This window comes from Zonotrichia albicollis, chromosome 1 (genome assembly GCF_047830755.1).
Source record: "Zonotrichia albicollis isolate bZonAlb1 chromosome 1, bZonAlb1.hap1, whole genome shotgun sequence".
NCBI lineage: Eukaryota > Metazoa > Chordata > Aves > Passeriformes > Passerellidae > Zonotrichia > Zonotrichia albicollis.
Window position 1 is genome coordinate 155,113,373 of NC_133819.1, and position 27,256 is coordinate 155,140,628.

At 56.5% G+C, this 27,256-nt stretch overlaps 2 protein-coding genes across 6 annotated transcripts in view; one reads left to right on the forward strand and one right to left on the reverse strand.

The window, feature by feature from the left end:
* Nucleotides 1-251: 251 nt before the first annotated feature.
* Nucleotides 252-25,648, reverse strand: FBXL6 (F-box and leucine rich repeat protein 6). The gene is made up of 14 exons (XM_074532766.1): nt 25,636-25,648; nt 25,053-25,162; nt 24,933-24,994; nt 23,626-23,808; nt 22,623-22,686; nt 21,967-22,053; nt 17,598-17,696; nt 10,525-10,638; nt 6,388-6,603; nt 5,816-5,852; nt 5,060-5,291; nt 2,668-2,749; nt 2,309-2,525; nt 252-2,257 (listed from the first exon to the last, which is right to left on the reverse strand). Exons 1-14 carry the CDS (start codon nt 25,646-25,648, stop codon nt 2,250-2,252), a joined length of 1,524 nt encoding a protein of 507 aa, XP_074388867.1. The 3' UTR covers nt 252-2,249.
* Nucleotides 25,649-25,899: 251 nt separating this feature from the next.
* ADCK5 (aarF domain containing kinase 5) overlaps nt 25,900-27,256 on the forward strand; it is a 38,388-nt gene continuing 37,031 nt past the window's right edge. For all 5 annotated transcript variants that reach the window (XM_074558700.1, XM_074558708.1, XM_074558713.1 and 2 more), the window contains exon 1: nt 25,900-25,951. In XM_074558700.1, coding sequence (XP_074414801.1) covers nt 25,934-25,951 — 18 coding nt within the window. In that variant the 5' untranslated portion in view covers nt 25,900-25,933. The remainder of the gene's footprint in view (nt 25,952-27,256) is intronic.

The following is a 27,256-nucleotide window of genomic DNA, read 5'->3' on the forward strand; positions in this document are numbered from 1 at the left end:
AAAATTAATATGCAAATTAGACGGGTGACAAACGATCCCCGATGGGGGGATGGGGCAGAACACTTTTATTTTGGGTGGGGGGGGGGGATCGACCCCCAAAAATGGGGGTACAAAAATTGGGGGCGGGGTTACAAAAATTGGGGGCGGGGTTACAAAAATGGGGGGGTTACAAAAATTGGGGGCGGGGTCCAACATTGGGGGAGGGGTTATAAAAATTGGGGGAGGGGCTACAAAATTGGGGGAGGGGTTATAAAAATTGGGGGAGGAGCTACAAAATTGGGGAGGGGCTATAAAAATTGGGGCGTATAAAATTGGGGGAGGGGCTATAAAATTGGGGGAGGGGCTATCAAAAGGGGGAGGGGCTCTGGGGGGGTCGCTCAAGTTTTGGGGGGTCCCTGGCTGAGGGGGGGGGTCCTTGATTAGGGGGAGGGGTCTCAGAATTGGAAGGGCTCAGAATTGGGGAGGGGGTCCAGAATTTGGGGGGGGGGCTCAAATTTGGGGGGGGGTCTCAAAATGGGGGGGGTCCTATAAATGTGGGGGGACTCAGAATTGGGGGTCTCAGAATTTGGGGGGCTCAAAGTTGGGGGGGGCTCAGATTTGGGGGGGGTCTCATAATTTGGGGAGGGGTCTCAGAATTGCAGGGGTTAAAATTGGGGGGATCTCAGATTTGGGGGTCTCATAATTGGGGGGACTCGGAATTGGGGGGGGGTCTCGGAATTTGGGGAGGGGTCTCAGAATTGGGGGCTCTCGGAATTTTGGGGGGGTCTCAGAATTGGGGGGGTCTCAGATTTGGGGGGGTCTCATAATTGGGGAGGGGTCTCATAACTGGGGGGAGTTCCAGAAAGGGGGGGCTCAGAATTTGGGGGGGGGGTCTCTCAGATTTTGGGGGGGGTCTCCTCTTTGTGGGCGGGGTCTCCTCATTGGGGGGGTTTATCCCGGGGGGGTCTCCTCTTTTGGGGGGGGGTCCCCTGTTTTGGGGGGGTCACTTTTGGGGGGGGTCTCCTGATTTGGGGGGTGGGGGTCACTTTGGGGGGAGTCTCCTCTTTGTGGGTGGGGTCTCCTCATGGGGGGGTTTCCTCTTTTGGGGGGTCCCCTGTTTTGGGGGTGTCCCCAATTCCGGGGGTGTCACTTTGGGGGGTGTCCGCAATTCTGGGGGCGTCCCCATTTCGGGGGGCGTCACATTTGGGGGTGTCCCCAATTCGGGGGGTGTCCCCAATGGTGATGTCACATTTGGGGGTATCACATTTGGGGGTCTCCCCATTTCGGGGGGTGTCCCCAATTCCGGGGGTGTCCCCAATTCCGGGGGCGTCACTTTGAGGGGTGTCCCCAGTTCGGGAGGTGTCACATTTGGGGGTGTCCCCATCTCGGGAGGTGTCCCCAATTCCGGGGGTGTCCCCAGTTCGGGGGGTGTCACTTTGGGGGATGTCCTCATCTCCAGGGATGTCACATTTGGGGGTGTCCCCCTCTCGGGGGGTGTCCCCAATTCCGGGGGTGTCCCCATTTCGGGGGGCGTCACATTTGGGGGTGTCCCCAATTCGGGGGGTGTCCCCAATGGCGATGTCACATTTGGGGGTGTCCCCATTTCCGGGGGTGTCCCCATCTCCAGCGATGTCCCATTTAGGGGTGTCCCCATTTCGGGGGGCGTCCCCTCATCCGGGTATGTCCCATTTGGGGGTGTCCCCAATTCGGGGGGTGTCCCCTCATCCGGGGATGTGACATTTGGGGGTGTCCCCATTTCGGGGGGTGTCCCCATTTCGGGGGGTGTCCCCTCATCCGGGTATGTGACATTTGGGGGTGTCCCCATCTCCAGGGATGTCCCATTTGGGGGTGTCCCCATTTCGGGGGGTGTCCCCATTTCCGGGGATGTCCCCATCTCCAGCGATGTCCCATTTGGGGGTGTCCCCATTTCGGGGGGTGTCCCCAATTCCAACGGTGTCCCCTCATCCGGGTATGTCCCATTTGGGGGTGTCCCCAATTCCGGGGGTGTCCCCATCTCCAGGGATGTCCCATTTGGGGGTGTCCCCATTTCGGGAGGTGTCCCCAATTCCGGGGGTGTCCCCATCTCCAGGGATGTCCCATTTGGGGGTGTCCCCAATTCCGGGGGTGTCCCCATCTCCAGGGATGTCCCATTTGGGGGTGTCCCCATTTCGGGGGGTGTCCCCAATTCCGGGGGTGTCCCCAATTCCGGGGGTGTCCCCATCTCCAGCGATGTCCCATTTGGGGGTGTCCCCATTTCGGGGGGTGTCCCCTCATCCGGGTATGTCCCATTTGGGGGTGTCCCCATTTCGGGGGGTGTCCCCATCTCCAGCGATGTCCCATTTGGGGGTGTCCCCATTTCGGGGGTCGCCCCCCGGGGGTCGCCCCCGGCCGCCAGCGCGCGCAGCAGCGCCAGCACCGCCCCCCGGCCCCGGTGCGGCCGCTTGGTGCCGCGGGGCAGGCGGCGACACGAGGACACGTCCAGCAGCGACAGCTGGGGACAGCGCAGCAGCGGGCTGGGGACAATGACAGACACACCTGGGTGTCACCTGAGTGTCACCTGAGGGTCACCTGTCACCCCCAGTGTCCCCTGACCCCCCCAGTGTCACCTCAGTGTCCCCTGTGCCCCCCAGGAATGTGGGGACAGCTGGGGACAGTGCAGCAGCGGGCTGGGGACAATGACAGACACACCTGAGTGTCACCTGAGTGTCCCTGAGTGTCACCTGAGGGACCCCGGGAATGTGGGGACAGCTGGGGACACGCCAGCAGCGGGCTGGGGACAATGACAGACACACCTGGGTGTCACCTGAGTGTCACCTGAGTGACCCTGAGTGTCACCTGAGCCCCCCAAATGTCACCTGTGCCCCCCCAGGAATGTGGGGACAGCTGGGGACAGCGACAGCCAGGTCACCTGAGTGACCCAGTGACACCTGAGTGTCACCTGTGCCCCCCCCAGGAGTGTGGGGACAGCTGGGGACAGCGCAGCAGCGGGCTGGGGACAGCGATAGACACACCTGAGTGTCACCTGAGTGTCACCTGAGGGACCCCGAGTGTCCCTGAGCCCCCCAAATGTCCCCTGTGCCCCCCCAGGAACGTGGGGACAGCTGGGGACAGCACAGCAGTGGCCTGGGGACACAGAGACAAAGAGGGGCCATCGGAGGGTCACCTGTCACCCCCCAGTGTCCCCTCAATGTCCACTGATCCCCAGAGTGTCCCCAATGTCCCCACTGTCCCCAATGCCCCCAATCCCCCCAATGTCCCCGCTGTCCCCCCACCTGAGGTCGCGCACTGTCACCACTGTCCCCGCCACCCGCAGCACCCTGAGGGGGTCCCAGTGTCCCCAGTGTCCCCAATGCCCCCACTGTCCCCAATCCCCTCAATGCCCCCAGTGTCCCCAATGTCCCCAATCCCCCCAATGTCCCCAATGATGTCCCCCCAATGTCCCCAATGTCCCCAATCCCCCCAATCCCCCCAATGTCCCCAATGTCCCCAATCCCCCCAATGCCCCCAATGTCCCCAATGTCCCCAATGTCCCCAATCCCTCAATGTCCCCAATGTCCCCAATGTCCCCAATGTCCCCAATCCCCCCGCTGTCCCCGCACCTGAGGTCGCGCGCTGTCACCGCTGTCCCCGCCACCCGCAGCACCCTGAGGGGGTCCCATTGTCCCCAATGTCCCCAATCCCCTCAATGTCCCCAATGCCCCCAATGTCCCCAATGTCCCCAAATCCCCCTAATCCTCTCAATGTCCCCAATGTTCCCAAACCCCCAATCCCCCCAATCCCTCCAATGTCCCCACTGCCCCCAATGATGTCCCCAATGTCCCTCCAATGTCCCCAATCCCCCCAGTGTCCCCAATCCCCCCAATGTCCCCAATGTCCCCAATCCCCCCAGTGTCCCCAATCCCCCCAATGTCCCCAATCCCCCCAATGCCCCCCCAATGTCCCCAATCCCCCCAATGTCCCCAATCCCCCAATCCCCCCATTGTCCCCAATCCCCCCAATGCCCCCCCAATGTCCCCAATCCCCCCAATGTCCCCAATCCCCCCAGTGTCCCCAATCCCCCCAGTGTCCCCAATGTCCCCCAATGTCCCCCCAATGTCCCCCCAGTGTCCCCAATCCCCCCAATGTCCCCAATGCTCCCAATCCCCCCAATGCCCCCAATCCCCCCAATGCCCCCAATCCCCCCAATGTCCCCAATGTCCCCAATGCCCCCAATCCCCCAATCCCCCCAATGTCCCCAATCCCCCCAATGTCCCCAATGTCCCCAATGCCCCCAATCCCCCCAATGTCCCCGATGTCCCCAACACCCCCGCTGTCCCCGCACCTGAGGTCGCGCGCTGTCACCGCTGTCCCCGCCACCCGCAGCACCCTGAGGGGGTCCCAGTGTCCCCAGTGTCCCCAATGCCCCCAATGTCCCCAATGTCCCCAATGTCCCTCAATCCCCCCAATGTCCCCAATGCCCCTGCTGTCCCCCCAATGTCCCTCAATCCCCCCAATGTCCCCAATCCCCCCAATGCCCCCAATCCCCCCAATCCCCTCGCTGTCCCCAATCCCCCCAACCCCCCCAATGTCCCCAATGCCCCCAATCCCCTCAATGTCCCCCCAATGTCCCCAATCCCCCCAGTGTCCCCAATCCCCTCAATGTCCCCACAATGTCCCAAATCCCCCCAATGTCCCCAATCCCCTCGCTGTCCCCAATCCCCCCAACCCCCCCAGTGTCCCCAATGCCCCCAATGTCCCCAATCCCCCCAATGTCCCCACTGTCCCCGATGTCCCCAATCCCCCCAGTGTCCCCAATCCCCCCAATGTCCCCAATCCCCCCAGTGTCCCCAATCCCCCCAATGTCCCCCCAATGTCCCCAATCCCCTCAATGTCCCCAATCCCCCCAGTGTCCCCAGTGTCCCCAATCCCCCCAATGTCCCCCCAATGTCCCCAATGCCCCCAATGTCCCCAATCCCCCCGATGCCCCCAATTCCCCAATGTCCCCCCAATGTCGCCAATGCCCCCAATGTCCCCAATCCCCCGGATGTCCCCAATCCCCCGGATGCCCCCACTGTCCCCAATGTCCCCGCTGTCCCCGCACCTGAGGTCGCGCGCTGTCACCGCTGTCCCCGCCACCCGCAGCGCCCTGAGGGGGTCGCGGGGCCCGAACTCGGCCAGGGCCGCCCCCAGGTCGGGGTCGCGGCGCCCGCTCAGGTCCAGCTCCAGCAGCGTCCGGTGCCACCGGCGGGTCACGTGCCGCCAGGCCACGCCCCCCGCGCGCGGCGACACCGAGGGACAGCCTGGGGACACGGGCAGGGACAGCACCTCCAGCTCTGGGGACAATGACAGGGACAGTGTGTGACACAGAGTGACAATGGGGACAGTGACACCGAGGGACAGCCCGGGGACACGGGCAGGGACAGCACCTCCAGCTCTGGGGACACAGAGTGACAATGGGGACATCAGAGTGACAATGGGGACAGTGAGGGACAGCCCGGGGACACCGGCAGGAACAGCACCTCCAGCTCTGGGGACACAGAGTGACAATGTGTGACAATGGGGACAGCCCGGGGACACAGGCAGGGTGTCCCAGGTGTGTCCCCGTGTCCCCTCAGGTGTGTCCCAGGTGTGTCCCAGCTGTGTCCCCGTGTCCCCAGGTGTGTCCCAGGTGTGTCCCCATGTCCCCCCAGGTGTGCCCAGGTGTGTCCCAGCTGTCCCCCCAGGTGTGTCCCCATGTCCCCAGGTGTGCCCCAGGTGTGTCCCAGCTGTGTCCCCATGTCCCAGGTGTATCCCAGGTGTATCCCAGGTGTGTTCCAGGTGTGTCCCCATGTCCCCCCAGGTGTGTCCCCCCCCTCACCTGCGCACGGCAGCTCCAGCAGCTCCCGGGGGCTCACCTGGTGCCCCCCCCTCACCTGCAGCCCCCCAGGTGTGTCCCAGGTGTGCCCCAGGGGTGCCCCAGGTGTGTCCCAGGTGTGTCCCCAGGTGTGTCACTGTCCCCAGGTGTGCCCCATGTCCCCAGGTGTGTCCCCCCCCTCACCTGTGCATGGCAGCTCCAGCAGCTCCCGGGGGCTCACCTGGTGCCCCCCCCTCACCTGCAGCCCCCCAGGTGTGTCCCAGGTGTGCCCCAGGTGTGCCCCAGGTGTGTCCCAGGTGTGCCCCAGGTGTGTCCCCATGTCCCCAGGTGTGTCCCCAATGTCCCCATGTCCCCCCAGGTGTGTCCCCATCCCCCAGGTGTGCCCAGGTGTGTCCCCATGTCCCCCCAGGTGTGTCCCCATGTCCCCAGGTGTATCCCAGGTGTGTCCCAGGTGTGTCCCAGGTGTGTCCCAGGTGTGTCCCCAGGCGTGTCCCCCCAGGTGTGTCCCATGTCCCCCCAGGTGTGTCCCCCCCCTCACCTGCGCACGGCAGCTCCAGCAGCTCGCGGGGGCTCACCTGGTGCCCCCCCCTCACCTGCAGCCCCCTCAGCCCGGGGGTCCCGCGCAGGAGGCGCCGCAGGAGCCCCTCCCCCACCTGCCCCGGCCCCGCCCCCGGCCCCGCCCCCAGCGCCAATTGGCGGAGCCGGGGGAACGAGGGGGGAGGGGCGGCGCGGGACAGGGTGGGGGAGGGGCAGCGCTGGGGCTCCCAAAGGGCCCCGCCCAAGCGGAGCACCTGGAGGGGGAGGGGCACAGGTGAGAATGGGGGGGGAGGGGCACCTGAGAGGGGGGAGGGGCATTGAGGTGGGGGAGGGGCATTGAGGGGGGGAGGGGCATTGAGGTGGGGGAGGGGCACCTGGAGGGGGAGGGGCACAGGTGAGAATGGGGGGGGAGGGGCACCCAAGGATGGGGGAGGGGCACCTGAGAGGGGGGAGGGGCACAGGTGAGAATGGGGGGGGAGGGGCACCTGAGGGGGGAGGGGCATTGAGGTGGGGGAGGGGCACTGAGATGGTGGGAGGGGCACCCGAGGATGGGGGAGGGGCACAGGTGAGAATGGGGGGAGGGGCACCTGAGAGGGGGGTGGGGCACCCAAGGATGGGGGGAGGGGCAGAGGTGAGGGTGTGGGAGGGGCACCTGAGAGGGGGGAGGGGCACAGGTGAGAACGGGGGGGAGGGGCATTGAGGGGAGGGAGGAGCACAGGTGAGGGAATGGGGGAGGGGCACTGAGATGGGGGAGGGGCACAGGTGAGAATGGGGGGGGAGGGGCACAGGTGAGAAGGGGGGGAGGGGCATGGGGGAGGGGCACAGGAGAGAATGGGGGGGAGGGGCATCTGGAGGGGGAGGGGCATGGGTGAGAATGGGGGGGGAGGGGCACCTGAGAGGGGGGAGGGGCATTGAGGTGGGGGAGGGGCACTGAGGTGGGGGAGGGGCACAGGTGAGGGAATGGGGGAGGGGCACAGGTGAGAGGGGGAGGGGCACCCAAAGGTGGGGGAGGGGCACCCAAAGGTGGGGGAGGGGCACCCAAGGGGGGGAGGGGCATTGAGGTGGGGGAGGGGCATTGAGGTGGGGGAGGGGCACAGGTGAGGGAATGGGGGAGGGGCACCTGAGAGGGGGAGGGGCATTGGGGACACCTGAGAGGTGAGAGTGGGGGGGAGGGGCATTGAGGTGGGGGAGGGTCATTGAGGTGGGGGAGGAGCACAGGTGAGAATGGGGGGGAGGGGCACCTGAGAGGGGGGAGGGGCACAGGTGAGAGTGGTGGGGGAGGGGCACTGAGATGGGGAGGGGCACAGGTGAGAATGGGGGGGGAGGGGCATTGAGGTGGGGGAAGGGCACAGGTGAGAATGGGGGGGAGGGGCACCCAAGGATGGGGGAGGGGCACAGGTGAGAATGGGGGGGGAGGGGCACCTGAGAGGGGGGAGGGGCACCCAAGGATGGGGGAGGGGCACAGGTGAGGGGTTTCTTTAGGATTTGGGGGCTCCCAGGTGCAATTTTGGGGTTCCTGGGTGCGGTTTTTGGGGTTTTTTGGGGTTCCCAGGGTGATTTTGGGGTGATTTTGGGGTGATTTTGGGGTGTTTGGGTACCTCGAGCAGGGGCAGCGCCGCCTGCAGCCGCTCCAGGGGCAGTGGGTTTGGGGGTCCCAGGTGAGGTTTTGGGGGGATTTTGGGGTGGATTTTGGGGTTTTTTGGGGTTCCCAGTTGGATTTTGGGGTTCCCAGGATGATTTTGGGGTTTTTTGGGGTTCCTGGGTGCAGTTTTTGGGGGGTTTTCGGGTTTTCTGCGTGTGGTTTTTAGGGATTTTTGGGGTTTTTGGGGGTGTTTTTGGGATGGATTTTGGGGTTTTTGGGGTTCCTGGGTGGGGTTTTTGGGATTTTTTGGGGTTCTCAGATGAATTTTTGGGGTGTTTTTGGGGGTTTCTGTGGGGTTTTTGGGGTTTCCAGGTGTAGGTTTTGGGGTATTTTGGTGCTCCCAGGTGGAATTTTGGGGTTTCTTGAGGGGTTTTTGGGGTTCCTGGGTGTGATTTTGGGGTTCCCAGGATGATTTTAGGGTGATTTTTGCATTCCTGGGTGTGGTTTTTGGGGGGTTTTCGGGGTTTCTGGGTGTGGTTTTTAGGGATTTTTGGGGTGATTTTGGGGTGATTTTGGGGTCTCTGGGTGTGGTTTTTAGGGATTTTTGGGGTTTTTGGGGTGATTTTGGGGTGGATTTTGGGGTTTTTGGGGTCCCTGGGTGTGATTTTGGGGTGTTTTGGGGGTTTTTGGGGTGGATTTGGGGGTTTTTTGGGGTTCCCAGGGTGATTTTGGGGTTCCCAGGGTGATTTTGGGGTGATTTTGGGGGTTTTTGGGGTGATTTTTGGGTCCCTCGAGCAGGGGCAGCGCCGCCTGCAGCCGCTCCAGGGGCAGCGGGTTCGGGGGTCCCAGGTGAGGTTTTGGGGTGATTTTGGGGTCCCTGGGTGTGATTTTGGGGGTTTTTGGGGCGATTTTGGGGTGGTTTTGGGGTTTTTTTGGGGTTCCCAGGATGATTTTGGGGGTTTTTCGGGTGATTTTGGGGTGATTTTTGGTGATTTTGGGTACCTCGAGCAGGGGCAGCGCCGCCTGCAGCCGCTCCAGGGGCAGCGGGTTCGGGGGTCCCAGGGGGATTTTTGGGGGGATTTTGGGGTGGATTTTGGGGTTTTTGGGGTGCCTGGGTGTGATTTTGGGGTGCCCAGATGGATGTTGGGGTTCCCAGGGTGATTTTGGGGTCCCTGGGCATGGTTTTTAGGGATTTTTGGGGTTTTTGGGGTGGATTTTGGGGTTTTTGGGGTCCCAGGGTGCAGTTTTGGGTTTTTTTTTTGGGTGCTAAGGATGATTTTGGGGGTCTTTTGGGGTTCCCAGTTGAATTTTGGGGTTCCCAGGCTGATTTTGGGGTCTCTGGGTGTGGTTTTTAGGGATTTTTGGGGTAATTTTGGGGTGGATTTTGGGGGTTTTTGGGGTCCCTGGGTGCGGTTTTTAGGGATTTTTGGGGTTCCCAGGATGATTTTGGGGTTGATGGGGTCCCTGGGTGCGGTTTTGGGGTGTTTTGGGTGATTTTGGGGTGTTTTGGGGTGATTTTGGGGTGGATTTTGGGGTTTTTGGGGTCCCTGGGTGTGATTTTGGGGTTCCTAGGCTGATTTTGGGGTGATTTTGGGGTGTTTGGGTACCTCGAGCAGGGGCAGCGCCGCCTGCAGCCGCTCCAGGGGCAGCGGGTTCGGGGGTCCCAGGTGAGGTTTTGGGGTGATTTTGGGGTGGATTTGGGGGTTTCTTGGGGTGCCCAGTTGGATTTTGGGGTTCCTGGGTGGTGTTTTTGGGGTGTCCAGTTGGATTTTGGGGTTCCCAGGGGGTTTTTGGGGTGGATTTTGGGGTTTTTGGGGTCCCTGGGTGTGATTTTGGGGGTTTTTGGGGTGATTTTGGGGTGATTTTGGGGTTTTTGGGGTTCCTGGGTGTGATTTTGGGGTTCCTGGGTGGTGTTTTTGGGGTGCCCAGTTGGATTTTGGGGTTCCCAGGCTGATTTTGGGGTCCCTGGGTGGGGTTTTTAGGGATTTTTGGGGTTCCCAGGATGATTTTGGGGTTTTTGGGGTGCCCAGTTGGATTTTGGCGTTCCCAGGGTGATTTTGGGGGTTTTTGGGGTGATTTTTGGTGATTTTTGGGTCCCTCGAGCAGGGGCAGCGCCGCCTGCAGCCGCTCCAGGGGCAGCGGGTTCGGGGGTCCCAGGGGGATTTTTGGGGGGATTTTGGGGTGGATTTGGGGGTTTTTGGGGTGCCTGGGTGTGATTTTGGGGTGCCCAGATGGATTTTGGGGTTCCCAGGGTGATTTTGGGGTGATTTTGGGGGTTTTTGGGGTGATTTTGGGGTGATTTTTGGTGATTTTGGGTACCTCGAGCAGGGGCAGCGCCGCCTGCAGCCGCTCCAGGGGCAGCGGGATCGGGGGTCCCAGGTGAGGTTTTGGGGGGATTTTGGGGTGGATTTGGGGGTTTCTTGGGGTGCCCAGTTGGATTTTGGGGTTCCCAGGGTGATTTTGGGGTGATTTTTGGTGATTTTGGGGTGTTTTGGGGGGTTTTTGGGGTGCCTGGGTGTGATTTTGGGGTCCCTGGGTGTGATTTTGGGGTTCCCAGGGTGATTTTGGGGTGATTTTTGGTGATTTTGGGTACCTCGAGCAGGGGCAGCGCCGCCTGCAGCCGCTCCAGGGGCAGCGGGTTGGGGGGTCCCGGCCCCCCCGGGCTCTGCTCCAGCTCCAGCAGCCGCAGCCCCGGGCACGGCCCGGCCTGGGGGAATTGGGGGGTCAGGGGGATTTGGGGATTTTTTTGGGATTTTTTTGGGATTTTTTTGGAATTTTTTTGGGGTTTTTTTGGGATTTTTTTTGGGATTTTTTTGGGATTTTTTGGAATTTTTTTAGGATTTTTTGGGATTTTTTGGGGATTTTTTTTTTAACTTTTTGGGATTTTTTGGGGATCTTTTGGAATTCTTTAGGATTTTTTTGAGATTTTTTTTAGAATTTTTTGGCATTTTTTGGGGATTTTTTTTGGAAATTTTTGGGATTTTTTTGGGATTTCTTTTGCATTTTTTTGGGGATTTTTTTTGATTTTCGGGGGATTTTTAGGGATTTTTTCGGGATTTTTTTAGATTTTTTTGGGGCTTTTGGGGGCATTTGGGGTTTTTAGGGGGTCAGGGGGATTGGGGGGTTTGCGGATTTTTTTGGGGATTTTTTTGGGGATTTTTTTAGGGTTTTTTTGGAATTTTTTAGGATTTTTTGGGACTTTTGAGATTTTTTGGGGGGTTTTTTGGTATTTTTTTAGGATTTTTTTTGATTTTTTGGGGATTTTTAAAAACTTTTTTGGGGATTTTTTGGGGATTTTTTTGGGATTTTTTTTGAATTTTTTTAGGATTTTTTGGGATTTTTTTGGCATTTTTTGGGGTTTTTTTGGGATTTCTTTTGCATTTTTATGGGGATGTTTTTTTATTTTCTGGAGATTTTTGAGGATTTTTTTAGAATTTTTTTGGGGATTTTGGGGGCATTTGGGGATTTTTAGGGGGTCAGGGGGATTTTGGGGGTTTGGGGATTTTTTTGGGATTTTTTGGGGGATTTTTTTTTTTATTTTTTTGGAATTTTTTGGGATTTTTTGCAGATTTTTTTTATTTTTGGGGATTTTTTTGGGATTTTTTTGGCGTTTTATTTGATTCTCAGGGATTTTTTTGGGGATTTTTTTAGAGTTTTTTGGGGGGTTTTGGGGCATTTGGGGCAGTTTTGGGGGGATTTGGGGTTTGTGGGGGGGTCAGGGGGATTGGGGGGGTCTGGGGGATTATTTGGGATTTTTTTGGGATTTTTTTGGGATTTTTTTGGGATTTTTTACGACTTTTTGGGATTTTTTTGGGATTTTTTGGGGATTTTTTTGGGATTTTTTTGGTATTTTTTGGGGTTTTTTTTGGATTTTCAGGGGATTTTTTTTTATTTTTTTGGGGATTATTTTGGATTTTTTTGGATTTATTTGGGATTTTTTTTTTGCTTTTTTTGGGGATTTTTTGGGGATTTTTTTGGGATTTATTTGGGGATTTTTTTTTTTGATTTTCGGGGTATTTTTGAGGATTTTTTTGAGATTTTTTTTGGCCTTTTATGTGATTCTTGGGGATTTTTTGGGGATTTTTTTAGAGGTTTTTTGGGGATTTTGGGGCATTTGGGGCAGTTTTGAGGGGATTTGGGGTTTATGGGGGGGTCAGGGGGGATTTGGGGGGGATTTCGGGTTTTTGGGGGCGTCAGGGGGATTTTGGGGGGGGTTTGGGGATTTTTTTGGGGATTTTTTGGGGATTTTGTTGGGATTTTTTTTGGCATTTTTGGGGGATTTTTTTATTTTTGGGGGATTTTTAGGATTTTTTTGGGGATTTTTTTGACATTTTTTGGGATTTTTTGGGGATTTTTTTGCATTTTAGGGCGATTTTTGAGATTTTTTGGGGGTTTTTTTGGACTTTGGGGGAGGTTTTTGGGGATTTTTTGGAGATTTTTTTGATTTTCGGGGGATTTTTGGGGAATTTTTTGGGGAGTTTTTTAGAAATTTGTAGGGGATTTTGGGGGCATTTGGGATGATTTGGGGGATTTGGGGGATTTTTTTGGGATTTTTTGGGGATTTTTTTTTTTATTTTCGGAGGATTTTTGGGGATTTTTTTGGGGAGTTTTTTGGGGAGTTTTTAGGGGACTTTGGGGCAGTTTTGGAGGGATTGGGGGGATTTGGGGTTTTTGGGGGGGTCAGGGGGATTTGGGGGGTTGGGGGATTTTTTTGGGATTTTTTTGGGATTTTTTGGGATTTTTTTGGCATTTTTTTTTATTTTTGGAAGATTTTTGGGGATTTTTTTTTGGGTTTTTTTTTGGTTTTTTTGTCATTTTATTTGATTCTTGGGGATTTTTTGGGAGATTTTTTTAGAGTTTTTTTGGGGATTTTGGGGCATTTGGGGCAGTTTTGAGAGGATTTGGGGTTTGTGGGGGGGATTTGGGGAGTTTGCGGATTTTTTGGGATTTTGGGGGGATTTTTTTGGCATTTTTTGGGCATTTTTTGGGCATTTTTTGGGGATTTTTTTTATTTTCATGGGATTTTTGGGGATTTTTTTGGGATTTTTTTGGCATTTTTTGGGCATTTTTTGGGGATTTTTTTGATTTTCAGCGGATTTTTGGGGATTTTTTTTGGATTTTTCTTGGATATTTTTTAGTTTTTGGGGGATTTTTGGGGATTTTTTTGGGGAGTTTTTTAGAAATTTTTAGGGGACTTTGGGGGCATTTGGGGCAGTTTTGGAGGGATTGGGGGGATTTGGGGTTCTTGGGGGGGGCAGGGGGATTTGGGGGGTTGGGGGATTTTTTTGGAATTTTTTGGGGATTTTTTTGGGGATTTTTTTGGATTTTTTTGGGATTTTTTTGGCATTTTTTGGGGATTTTTTTATTTTTGGAAGATTTTTGGGGATTTTTTGGGGATTTTTTTGGGGTTTTTTTGGCATTTTATTTGATTCTTGGGGATTTTTTGGGGGATTTTTTTAGAGTTTTTTTGGGGGTTTTGGGGCATTTGGGGCAGTTTTGGAGGGATTGGGGGGATTTGGGGTTTGTGGGGGGGATTTGGGGAGTTTGTGGATTTTTTGGGATTTTTGGGGGATTTTTTTGGCATTTTTTGGGCATTTTTGGGGGATTTTTTTGATTTTCAGGAGATTTTTGGGGATTTTTTTGGGATTTTTTGGGATATTTTTTAGTTTTTGGGGGATTTTTGGGGATTTTTTGGGGGAGTTTTTTAGAAATTTTTAGGGGACTTTGGGGGCATTTGGGGCAGTTTTGGGAGGATTGGGGGGATTTGGGGTTTTTGGGGGGGTCAAGGGGATTGGGGGGATTTGGGATTTTTTTGGGATTTTTTTTGGGGGATATTTTTGGGATTTTTTGGGGATTTTGTTTGATTTTCAGGGGATTCTTGGGGATCTTTTTGGCATTTTTGGGCATTTTTTTGGCATTTTTTGGGGATTTTTTTTGATTTTCGGGGGATTTTTGGTGATTTTTTGGGGAGTTTTCTAGAAATTTTTGGGGGATTTTGGGGGATTTAGGAGAATTTGGGGGGATTTGGGATTTTTTTGGGGGAATTTAGGGGGGGATTTTTGGAGATTTTTTTGGGTATTTTGGGCGGATTTGGGGGGATTTTTGGGAGGGTCAGGGGTATTTGGGGGGGATTTAAAGAGATTTTTTAATTTATTTTTTGGGTTATTTTTGGGTAATTTTGGGTCATTTTTGGGGTGTTTATTTGGGATATTTTTGGGTAATTTTGGGTCAATTTTGGGGTGTTTATTTTGGATATTTTTGGGATTTTCGGGGTCATTTTTGGGGTGTTTATTTGGGATATTTTTGGGATATTTTGGGGGGTATTTTCGGAGGGATTTTGGGGGGATTTTGGATTTTTTGGGGGAATTTAAGGGGGGATTTTTGGAGATTTTTTTGGGATTTGGGGGGATTTTTTTGGGGGGGATTTAGGGAGATTTTTTAAAATTTTTGGGTTATTTTTGGGTAATTTTGGGTAATTTTTGGGGTGTTTATTTTGGATATTTCTGGGATTTTTTGGGGGTATTTTTGTGGGGATATTTTTGGGTATTTTGCGGGGTATTTTTGGGTTATTTTAGGGGATATTTTTGGGATATTTTGGGTGGTTTTCCGCAATATTTTTGGATAATTTGGGTCAATTTTGGGACATTTTACGTTATTTTTGGGATATTTTTTGGGGGTATTTTTAGGTTATTTAAGGGAATATTTTTGGGATACTTTGGGTGAGTTTTGGAGTGGTTTTTTGCAATATTTTTGGGATATTTTGGGTCAATTTTCAGATATTTTTGTGTATTTTGGGGGGTATTTTTGGGTTATCTTAAGGGATATTTTTGGGATATTTTTGGGTAATTTTGGGTCTTTTTGGGGTGTTTTTTTGGGATATTTTTGGAATATTTTGGGGGGATATTTTGGGTATTTTAGGGGATATTTTTTGGTAATTTTGAGTAATTTTTGGGGCGGTTCTTTGGGACATTTTTGGGATATTTTGGGGGGATATTTTCGGTATTTTAGGGGATATTTTTGGATTATTTTTGGGATATTTTTGGGACATTTTGGGGCATTTTGGGACACTTTGGGGGGGTATTTTTGGAGGGATATTTTGAGCATTTTTTGGGGTATTTTTGGGTTATTTTAGGGGATATTTTTGGGGTTTTTTGGGTAATTTTGGGTCATTTTTGGGGTGTTTTTTTTGGATATTTTTGGGATATTTTGCGGGGTACTTTGTGGGGTATTTTTGGGTTATTTTAGGGAATATTTTTGGATTATTTTGGGGGCATTTTTGGGTAATTTTGGGGACATTTTTGGGACACTTTGGGTGGTATTTTTGGGAAGATATTTTTGGTATTTTGGGGGATATTTTTGGCATATTTTTGGAAAATTTTAGGATATTTTTGGGACATTTTTGGGATATTTTGGGGGGTATTTTTGGGGAGATTTTTTGGGATATTTTTGGGACATTTTGGGGATATTTGGGAGGATATTTTGGGTATTTTGTGGGGTATTTTTGAGTTATTTTAGGGGATATTTTTGGGACATTTTTGGGACATTTTGGGGGGTATTTTTGGGGGGATGCTTTGGGTATTTTGGGGGATATTTTTGGGTTGTTTTTGGGATATTTTTGCCATATTTTTGGGTTATTTTTGGGACATTTTGGGACACTTTGGGGGGTATTTTTGGGGGGATGGTTTGGGTATTTTGGGGGATATTTTTGGGTTGTTTTTGGGATATTTTTGCCATATTTTTGGGTTATTTTTGGGATATTTTGATACATTTCTGCGCACTCACGGCCAGGGCGGGTTTTTTTGGGACATTTTTGGGACATTTCTGGGATATTTTGGGGGGATATTTTGTGTATTTTAGGGGATATTTTTGGGACATTTTGGGACACTTTGGGGGGTATTTTTGGGGGGATGTTTTGGGTATTTTGGGGGATATTTTTGTGACGTTTTTGGGATATTTTTGCCATAATTTTGGGACATTTTGGGACACTTTGGGGGGTATTTTTGGGGGGATATTTCGGGTATTTTTGGGTTATTTTAGAGGATATTTTTGGGTTATTTCTGAGGATTTTTTTGGGATATTTTTGAATAATTTTGGGTAATTTTTGGGGCGGTTTTTTGGGACATTTTTGGGGTATTTTTGGGTTATTTTAGGGGACATTTTCGGGTTATTTTTGGGGGATATTTTTGGGACATTTTGGGGCATTTTTGCGACATTTTGGGACACTTTGTGGGGGGGTATTTTTGGGGGGATATTTTGGGTATTTTGGGGGATATTTTTGGGTTATTTTGTGAGGTATTTTTGGGTTATTTTAGGGGATATTTTTGGGACGTTTCTGGGGCATTTTGGGACACTTTGGGGGGTATTTCTGGGGGTATATTTTGGGTATTTTGGGGGATATTTTTGGAGGATGTTTTGGGTTATTTTCGGGGATATTTTTGGGTTGTTTTTGAGATATTTTTGCCATATTTTTGGGATATTTTGAGGGTATTTTTGGGTTATTTCTGTGCCATTTTGGTCCATTTGTGCGCACTCACGGCCAGGGCGGGTTTTCTTGGGACATTTTTGGGACATTTCTGGGATATTTTGGGGGGATATTTTGGGTATTTTAGGGGATATTTTTGGGTTATTTTTGGGACATTTTGGGACACTTTGGGTGGTATTTTTGGGGGGATATTTTGGGTATTTTTGGGTTATTTTAGAGAATATTTTTTGGTTATTTTAGAGGATATTTTGGGGATATTTTTGAATAATTTTGGGTAATTTTTGGGGTGTTTTTTGGGATATTTTTGGGGGTATTTTTGAGTTATTTTAGGGATATTTTTGGGTTGTTTTTGAGATATTTTTGCCATATTTTTGGGACATTTTGGGGACATTTTGGGACATTTCTGTGCACTCACAGCCCAGGCGGGTTTTTTTGGGACATTTCTGGGATATTTTGGGGGGATACTTTGGGTATTTTAGGGGATGTTTTTGGGTTATTTTTGGGACATTCTGGGACACTTTGGGGGGTATTTTTGGGGGGATGTTTTGGGTATTTTAGGGGATATTTTTGGGTTATTTTTGGGATATTTTTGCCATATTTTTGGGTTATTTTAGAGAATATTTTTTGATTACTTTAGAGAATATTTTTGGGATATTTTTGAATAATTTTGGGTAATTTTTGGGGTGTTTTTTGGGATATTTTTGGGGGTATTTTTGGGTTATTTTAGGGGATATTTTTGTGACATTTTTGGGATATTTTTGGGACATTTCTGGGATATTTTTGGGGGTATTTTTGGGTATTTTGGGGGGTATTTTTGGGTTGTTTTTGGGATATTTTTTGGGGTATTTTTGGGTTATTTTAGGGGATATTTTTGGGTTGTTTCTGAGATATTTTTGCCATATTTTTGGGACATTTTGGGCACATTTTTGGGTTATTTTTGGGCCATTTCGGTCCATTTTGGCACTCACGGCCAGGGCGGGTTTTCTTGGGACATTTTTGGGACATTTCTGGGATATTTTGGGGGGATGCTTTGGGTATTTTGGGGGATATTTTTGTGACGTTTTTGGGATATTTTTGCCATATTTTTGGGACATTTCTGGGATATTTTGGGGGGATATTTTGGGTATTTTCGGGCACATTTTTGGGTTATTTTGGGGCCATTTCGGTCCCATTCGCGCACTCACGGCCAGGGCGGGCAGCACCGGCCGCAGGCGGGGGCAGCTCAGGCGCAGGCGCTGCAGGGGGGGAGGGGCGGCCAGGAACGCCCCCAGCGCCGACGGCTCACCTGCGGAGCCCCAAACAACGGGGGTCACCCCAAAAACCGACAGGGGACCCCAAAAACCGACAGGTGTCCCAAAAAACCCACCCAGGGGACACCAAAAACCCACAGGGGTCACCAGGTTTCACCAAGGACCCCAAAAACCACGGGGGTCACCCCAAAAACCCACCCAGGGGACCCCAAAACCCACCCAGGGACCCCAAAATCCACCCAGGGGACCCCAAAATGGCCTCAGGTGTCCCCAGGTGTCACCAAGGACCCCAAAGACCCACAGGGTCACCCCAAAACCCACGGGGGTCACCCAAAAACCCACCCAGGGGACCCCAAAAACCCACAGGGGACCCTAAAATCCACCCAGGGGTCACCAAACCCCCCCCCCAGGTGTCCCCAGGTGTCCCCAAAAACCCACAGGGGTCACCCAAAAACTGACAGGGGACCCAAAAACCGACAGGGGACCCCAAAAACCCACGGGGGTCACCCAAAAACCCACCCAGGGGTCACCAAAAACCCACCCAGGTGTCATCAGGGACCCCAAAAACCCACGGGGGTCACCAAAAACCGACAGGGGTCACCCCAAAAAACCCACCCAGGGGACCCCAAATCCACCCAGGTGTCCCCAGGTGTTACCAAGGACCCAAAAACCACAGGGGTCACCCAAAAACCCACCCAGGGGACCCCAAAATCCACCCAGGGATCACCAAACCTGCCCAGGCGTCCCCAAAAACCCAACAGGTGTCCCAAAAACCGACAGGGGTCACCCAAAAACCCACAGGGTCACCAAAAACCGACAGGGGTCACCAAAAACCCAACAGGTGTCCCCAAAAACCCACAGGGGTCACCCAAAAACCCACCCAGGGGACCCCAAAATCCACCCAGGGGTCACCAAAAACCCACAGGGGTCACCCAAAAACCCACCCAGGGGACCCCAAAATCCACCCAGGGGTCACCAAAACCCACCCAGGTGTCCCCAAAAACCCACAGGGTCACCCAAAAACTGACAGGGGACCCCAAAATCCACCCAGGGGACCCCAAAAACCCACAGGGGTCACCCAAAAACCCACCCAGGGGACCCCAAAATCCACCCAGGGGTCACCAAAATCCACCCAGGGGTCCCCAGGTGTCACCAGGGACCCCAAAAACCACGGGGGTCACCCCAAAACCCAACAGGGGTCATCAGGGACCCCAAAAACCCAACAGGGGTCACCAAAACCCACCCAGGTGTCCCCAAAAACCACCCAGGGGTCACCAAAACCCACCCAGGGGTCACCAAAATGGCCTCAGGTGTCCCCAAAACCCAACAGGTGTCCCCAAAATGGCCTCAGGTGTCCCCCAGGTGTCACCAAACCTGCCCAGGTGTCCCCAAAAACCCACAGGTGTCACCAAATCTGCTCAGATGTCACCAGGTGTCCCCAAAAACCCAACAGGGCTCACCCAAAAACCCACCCAGGGGACCCAAAATCCACCCATGGGACCCCAAAATCCACCCAGGGGTCCCCAGGTGTCACCAGGGACCCCAAAAACCACGGGGGTCACCCAAAAACCCACCCAGGGGACCCCAAAATCCACAGGTGTCCCCAAAAACCCACCCATGGGACCCAAAAACCCACCCATGGGACCCCAAAATCCACCCAGGGGTCACCAAAACCCCCCCCCAGGTGTCCCCAGGTTGTCCCCAACCCCCCCCCCAAGTGTCCCCAGATCCCCTCAGGTGTCACCAAATCTGCTCAGGTGTCACCAGGTGCCCCCAAAAACCCAACAGGGGTCACCCAAAACCCACCCATGGGACCCCAAAATCCACCCAGGGGTCACCCAAAACCCAACAGGTGTCCCCAAACCCACTCAGGTGTCCCAAAATCCACCCAGGGGTCACCCAAAACCCAACAGGTGTCCCCAAACCCACTCAGGTGTCCCCAAAATCCACCCAGGGGTCACCAAACCTGCCCAGGTGTCCCAAAAACCCAACAGGTGTCCCCAAAAACCGACAGGGGTCACCAAAAACCCACAGGGGTCACCAAAAACCGACAGGGGTCACCAAAACCCACCCAGGGGTCACCCAAAAACCCAACAGGGGTCCCCAGGTGTCACCAAGGACCCCAAAAACCCACAGGTGTCCCCAAAAACCCAACAGGTGTCCCCAAAATCCACCCAGGGGTCACCAAACCCCCCCCCAGGTGTCCCCAGGTGTCCCCAAAACCCCCCAGGTGTCCCCAAAAACCGACAGGGGTCACCCAAAAACCCACCCAGGGGACCCCAAAACCCACCCAGGGGACCCCAAAACCCACCCAGGGACCCCAAAATCCACCCAGGGGTCCCCAGATGTCACCAAGGACCCCAAAAACCCACAGGTGTCCCCAAAAACCCAACAGGGGTCACCAAAAACCGACAGGTGTTCCCAAAAACCCACAGGGGTCCCCAAAAACCCACAGGGGTCCCCAAACCCACAGGGGTCACCCAAAAACCCACCCAGGCGTCATTAGGGACCCAAAAAACCCACAGGGGTCACCCAAAACCCACAGGGGTCACCCAAAACCGACAGGGGTCACCCAAAATCCACCCAGGGGACCCCAAAACCCACCCAGGGGACCCCAAAATCCACCCAGGTGTCCCCAGGTGTCACCAGGGACCCAAAAACCCACAGGGGTCACCCAAAAACCAACAGGGGACCCCAAAATCCACCCAGGGGTCACCAAAAACCGACAGGGGTCACCCCAAAACCCACAGGAGTCACCCAAAACCCACCCAGGGGACCCCAAAACCCCACAGGGGTCACCCAAAAACCCAACATGGGACCCCAAAACCCACCCAGGGGTCACCAAAAACCCACAGGGGTCACCCAAAAAACCCACCCAGGGGTCACCCAAAAACCCAACAGGTGTCACCCAAAAACCGACAAGGGACCCCAAAATCCACCCAGGGGTCACCAAACCCCCCCAGGTGTTCCCAGGTGTCACCAAACCCCCCAGATGTCACCAAACTCCGCCAGGTGTCCCCACAAACCCGACAGGTGTCACCAGAGGACCCCAAAACCCCCACAAGTGTTCCCAAAATGGCCTCAGGTGTCCCCAAAAACCCAACAGGTGTCCCCAAACCCACTCAGGTGTCCCCAAAAACCCAACAGGGGTCACCCAAAAACCGACAGGTGTCACCAAAAATGCACCCAGGTGTCCCCAAAAACCCACAGGGGTCACCAAAAACCCAACAGGAGTCACCCAAAAACCACGGGGTCACCCAAAAACCCACCCAGGGGACCCCAAAATCCACCCAGGGGTCACCAAAAACCCACCCAGGGGTCACCAAAAACCCACAGGGGTCCCCAAACCCACTCAGGTGTCACCAAACCCACCCAGGTGTCCCCAAAAACCCACAGGAGTCACCAAAAACCCAACCGGTGTCACCAAAAACCCACAGGGGTCACCAAAAACTGACAGGAGTCACCAAAACCCAACCGGTGTCACCAAAAACCCACAGGTGTCCCCAAAAACCCACAGGGGTCACCAAACCCCCTCCAGGTGTCCCCAGTGTCCCCAAAACCCACCCAGGTGTCCCCAAAATGGCCTCAGGTGTCCCCCAGGTGTCCCCAAACCCCCCCAGATGTCACCAAACCTGCCCAGGTGTCCCCACAAACCCAACAGGTGTCCCCAAAAACCTGCCCAGGTGTCCCCAAAATGGCTTCAGGTGTCCCCCAGGTGTCACCAAACCCCACCCCAGGTGTCTCCAAAATCCCCCAGGTGTCCCCAAACCTCACCCAGGTGTCACTGGGACTAACCCAGGTGTCACCCAGCTTGCCTAGGTGTCCCCAAAATGTCCTCAGGTGTCCCCAAAACCACACAGGTGTCACCAAACTCCACCCAGGTGTCCCCAAAATGTCCTCAAATGTCCCCAAATCCCCCCAAGATGTCCCTAAATGCCCCCCAGGTGTCCCTAAACCTGACCAGGTGTCCCCAAACCCACCCAGGTGTCCCCCAGGTGTCCCCACAAACCCAACAGGTGTCCCCAAAACAGCCCAGGTGCCACCAGGGACCCCAAATCCCATCCAGGTGTCCCCCAGGTGTCCCCATTTCCCCCCCAAGTGTCCCCAGATCCCCTCAGGTGTCACCAGGTGCCCCCAAAACCCAACAGGTGTCACCAAATCATCCCAGGTGTCACCAAACCACCCAGGTGTCCCCAAAAACCCAACAGGTGTCCCCAAACCCCCCAGGTGTCCCCAAACCCCCCCGGTGTCCCCAACCCCCCCCAGGTGTCCCCAACCCCCCCCCAGGTGTCCCAGGCGGTGTCACCTGGCAGCGCCGCAGCTCAGGTGCCGCAGGTGGGGACAGAACTTGCTCAGGGCCTGGGGGGAGGGGAGAGGGGCAGGTGTGACCCTGGTGTGACCCCAGGTGTGACCCCTGAGCCAGGTGTGTTCCTGTCCCCAGGTGTGACCCAGGTGTGACCTCACCCAGGTGTGCCCCAGGTGTCCCCAGGTGTGTCTCAGGTGTGACCCAGGTGTGTCCCAGGTGTGTCCCAGATGTGTCCCCACGTGTGACCCAGGTGTGACCCCAGGTGTGACCTCAGGTGTGTCACTGTCCCAGGTGTGACCCCGGTGTGACCCCGGTGTGACCCCAGGTGTGACCCAGGTGTGACCCAGGTGTGACCCAGGTGTGTCCCTGTCCCCAGGTGTGTCCCCAGGTGTGACTCCACCCAGGTGTGACCCCAGGTGTGACCCTAGGGGTGTCACTGTCCCAGGTGTGACCCCGGTGTGACCTTACCCAGGTGTGTGACCCAGGTGTGTCCCTGTCCCCAGGTGTGGCCCAGGTGTGTTTCTCCCCCCAGTGTGCTCTCAGGTGATCACAGGTGTCCCCAGTGTGCCCAGGTGTGTCACTGTCCCAGGTGTGCCCAGGTGTGCCCAGGTGAGTTTCTCCCCCCAGGTGTGTGACCCCCTCTGTGCCCTCACCTGCAGCACGGCTCCCACGTGGTTGCTCCAATCAGTGAGCACGAACTCCTGCAGCAGCGAGAACCTGCACAGGTGGGACAGGTGGGGACAGGTGAGGGACAGGTGAGGGACATTGGGGACAGGTGAGGGACATTGGGACAGGTGAGGGACATTGGGGACAGGTGAGGGACTTGGGACAGGTGAAGGACAGGTGAGGGACATGGGGACAAGTGAGACAGGTGGGGACAGGTGGGGACATTGGGACAGGTGAGGGACAGGTGGGACAACCGAGGACATAAGGACAGGTAGGACAGGTGACAATTGAGGGATACATAGGGACAGGTGAGCACAGGTGACACAGGTGACACAGGTGAAACACAGGTGTGACACACAGGTGACACACAGGTGACACAGGTGATGCACAGGTGACACACAGGTGATGCACAGGTGACACACAGGTGTGACACAGGTGACACACACGTAACACAGGTGAGCACAGGTGTCACACAGATGACACAGGTGACACAGGTGACACACAGATGACACAGGTGACACAGGTGACACAGGTGACGCACAGGTGACACACAGGTGACACACAGGTGTGACACAGGTGACACACACGTAACACAGGTGACACAGGTGACACACAGGTGACACACAGGTGACACACAGGTGAGCACAGGTGTGACACAGGTGACACACAGGTGACACAGGTGTGACAGGTGACACACAGGTGACACACAGGTGTGACACAGGTGACACACAGCTGACCCAGGTGACCTCTGTGGGTCCCCTCCCACCTGAGTGGGCGTGGCCAGCCCTCACCTGCTCTCGGCCAATCGCAGCAGGGGGCTCAGCACCTGCTCGGGGGGGCAGGTGTGTGTGACAGGTGACACACAGTGACACACAGGTGACACACAGGTGACACACAGATGACACACAGGTGTGACACAGGTGACACACAGGTGACCCAGGTGACCTCTGTGGGTCCCCTCCCACCTGAGTGGGCGTGGCCAGCCCTCACCTGCTCTCGGCCAATCGCAGCAGGGGGCTCAGCACCTGCTCGGGGGGGCGGCGCCGGGCGGGGCTGCCCAGGTGAGGCCCCCCCAGGTGAGGCCCCCCCAGGTGAGACCCCCCCAGGTGCACCCGCAGCCACAGCCGGGGGTCGGCAGCCAGGTCACGCCAGAGGCGGCAAACGCGGGAAACCCTGGGCAGGTGAGACAGGTGAGACAGGTGAGACAGGGGAGGGACAATGAACCCCCAGGTACCCCCAGGTGCCCCCAGGTGTGCCCAGGTGAGCCCAGGTCTATCCCAGATGTGTCTCAGGTGGGTCCAGGTATCCCCAGGTGCCCCCAGGTGTGTCCCAGGTGTGCCCAGGTGTGTCCAGGTGTGTCTGTGGATATCCCCAGGTGTGCCCAGGTGCCCCCAGATATGCCCAGGAATGTCCAGGTGCCCCCAGGTGTGCTGAGGTGTATCCCAGGTGTGCCCAGGTGTGTCCCAGGTGTGCCCAGATGTCCCCAGGTGTCCCCAGGTGTATCCCAGGTGTGTCCCAGGTGTGCCCAGGTACCTCCCAGGTGTGTCCCAGGTGTGCCCAGGTGCCCCCAGATATGCCCAGGTATGTCCAGGTGCCCCCAGGTGTGCCCAGATGTCCCCAGGTGTCCCCAGGTGTGCCCAGGTCTATCCCAGATGTGTCGTCCCCAGGTGTGCCCAGGTCTATCCCAGATGTGTCTCAGGTGGGTCCAGGTATCCCCAGGTGTCCCCAGGTGTGTCCCAGGAGTGCCCAGGTGTATCCCAGGTGTGCCCAGGTATGCCCAGGTGTATCCCAGGTGTGCCCAGGTGCCCCCAGGTGTATCCCAGGTGTATCCCAGGTGTGTCCCAAGTGACCCCAGGTGTGTCCCAGGTGTGTCCCAGATGTCCCCAGGTGTGTCCAGGTGTATCCCAGGTGTGCCCAGGTATGCCCAGGTGTATCCCAGGTGTGCCCAGGTATGCCCAGGTGTGCTCAGGTGTGCCCAAGTGTATCCCAGGTGTCCCCAGGTGTGCCCAAGTGTGTCCCAGGTGTATCCCAGGTATGCCCAGGTGTGCCCAGGTATGCCCAGGTGTATCCCAGGTGTGCCCAGGTGCCCCCAGGTGTATCCCAGGTGTATCCCAGGTGTGTCCCAAGTGACCCCAGGTGTGCCCAGGTGTGTCCAGGTGCCCCCAGGTGTATCCCAGGTGCCCCCCCGGTGAGCCCAGGTGTATCCCAGGTGTGTCCCAGGTGTATCCCAGGTGCCCCCCGGTGAGCCCAGGTATATCCCAGGTGTGTCCCCAGGTATATCCCAGGTGTGCCCTCACCTGCACAGGAAGGGCACCGCCCCCTCGCCCTCCACGGCCGCCATGAAGATCCTCAGGATGATCTCGGGGGGCAGCGCGGGCAGGTGAGGCCCCCGCCCCCCTGCTCACCTGGGGCCTCACCTGGGCCTGAGCCTTCACCTGGGCCTTCACCTGGGCCTTCATCTTCACCTGAGCCTTCATCTTCATCTTCATCCTCACCTGGGGCCTCCCCTGGGCCCTGCGGGGGGGGGCTGGGGGGACCCCGTGCATGCGCTGGGGGTGGGGGGGGGGGACAGGTGAGGGGTGGGGGTGGGGCAGGTGAGGGGGCGTGGCTATTTTGGGGTGGGGGCGGGGCCGGTGCCGGCTCGGGGCGGTTTTTTGGGGGGAGGGGGTCCCAGGTGAGGGGTGGGGGCGGGGCAGAATGAGGGGGGTCCCGCCCACCTCCCTTCCTATCTTTAGCCCCGCCCCGTCAGCCCCGCCCCCTCTGCCCCGCCCCCTTTTCTGCCCCTCCCCCTCCCGTCCGGCCGCGCTGGGGGCGGGGCCTGGGGGTGACCCCGAGGGTGGGGGAGGGGAACCCCGCCCCTCCCCCCGCCCCTCCCCCCGCCCCTCCCCCCCGCCCCTCCCCCCCGCCCCTCCCCCCTCCCCCCGCCCTTCCGGGGGCGTGGCCTCGCTCGTGGGGGGTGGGGGAGGGGCAGAGTCCCCGCGCTCCCCGTCCCGTTCTCACCGACCGCCGCCATCTTGGGAAGGGGGCGTGGCTAAAGGAGAGGGCGGGGCCGTCCCCAGCCGTCCCCTGCTCCCCACAGCCAGGCCCCGCCCCTCTCTACTACGGCCACGCCCCCTCTGCCCATTCCCGCTCGCGGTTCGTTCCGGCCAATCAGCGCGCGGGGCGGCGCGGGACGGGCGGGGCCTCGCGGCGGGGTTCGGCCAATGGGGAGGCGCGGGGGGCGGGGCCGGCGGCGGGCTCGGCCAATGGGGCGGCGCGGGGGGGTGGGGCCGGGCGCGCGGCGGCGGCGGCGGCGGCGATGGGGCTGCGGAGGGCGGTGAGGGGGGGGGGGGAGGGGCGGAACCGGGATCCCCCCCCCCCCCCCAAAAATTGGGGACCCCTCCCCCCTCATTGGGACCGACCCCTCCCCCACCTTGGGGTCACCCCCCCCCCGGGCCGGGGTCACCCCTGCCCCACCGTGGGAAACCCCCCCGGAACTTCCCGCAACTTCCGCCGGGACCCCCCCCCCGGGAACCCCGCATGGACCCGCCCCACTCCGGGACCCCCCCTTTGTCACCGGGACCCCCTCATTGTCACCGGGACCACCCCCCGGGATCCCCTCATGGGAGCCGCCCACTCCGGGACACCCCCAATGTCACCGGGACCCCCCCCCCTGGAGCCCCGCATGACCCGCCCACTCCGGGACACCCCCCTTTGTCACCGGGACCCCCCCCGGGAGCCCCGCATGGACCCGCCCGCTCCGGGACCCCCCCAATGTCACCGGGACCCCCCGATGTCACTGACCTCCACTCCGAGACTCCCCCAATGTCACCGGGACCCCCCCCTTTGTCACCGGGATCCCCCCGGGAACACCCCCCCCAATGTCACCGGGACCCCCCCGATGTCACTGACCTCCACTCCGAGACTCCCCCAATGTCACCGGGACCCCCCCTTTGTCACCGGGATCCCCCGGGAACCCTGCATGGACCCGCCCACTCCGGGAGCCCCCAGTGTCACCGGGACCCCCCCCAATGTCACCGGGACCCCCCCGATGTCACTGACCTCCACTCCGAGACTCCCCAATGTCACCGGGACCCCCCCCATTGTCACCGGGACCCCCTCCGGGATCCCCGCATGGACCCGCCCACTCCGGGACCCCCCCTTTGTCACCGGGACCCCCCCATTGTCACCGGGACCACCCCCCGGGAACCCTGCATGGACCCGCCCACTCCGGGACCCCCCCAATGTCACCAGGACCCCCCCGGGAGCCCCTCATGGACCCGCCCACTCCGGGACCCCCCAATGTCACCGGGACCCCCCCGGGAACCCCGCATGGACCCGCCCACTCCGGGACCCCCCCTTTGTCACCGCGACCCCCCCCAATGTCACCGGGACCCCTCCCCCAATGTCACCCCCCCTTTGTCATTGACCTTTCCCCGGGTCTCCTCACTGGCCCCACCCCCTCGGGAACCCCCGCCCCCCAATGTCACCAACCCCCCTTGGGACCCCCCCCCATTGTCACCGCCCCTTCCCTGCGAGACCCCCCCGGTGTCACAGGAACCCCTGGGACCCCCTCAGTGTCACTGGGACCCCTCCCAAATGTCACCGACCCCCCCGGGACCCCTCAGTGTTATCTGAACCC

What these genes read in the sequence shown, in the direction of transcription:
- FBXL6 (XM_074532766.1), bottom strand. An exon ending in CGGTGCTGCCCGCCCTGGCC is followed by an intron (nt 10,639 to 17,597) that starts GTGAGTGCGCGA and finishes CAATTCCCCCAG; the next exon opens with GCCGGGCCGTGCCCGGGGCT. An exon ending in CGGCGCTGCCCCTGCTCGAG is followed by an intron (nt 6,604 to 10,524) that starts GTACCCAAAATC and finishes CTCCCCCTCCAG; the next exon opens with GTGCTCCGCTTGGGCGGGGC.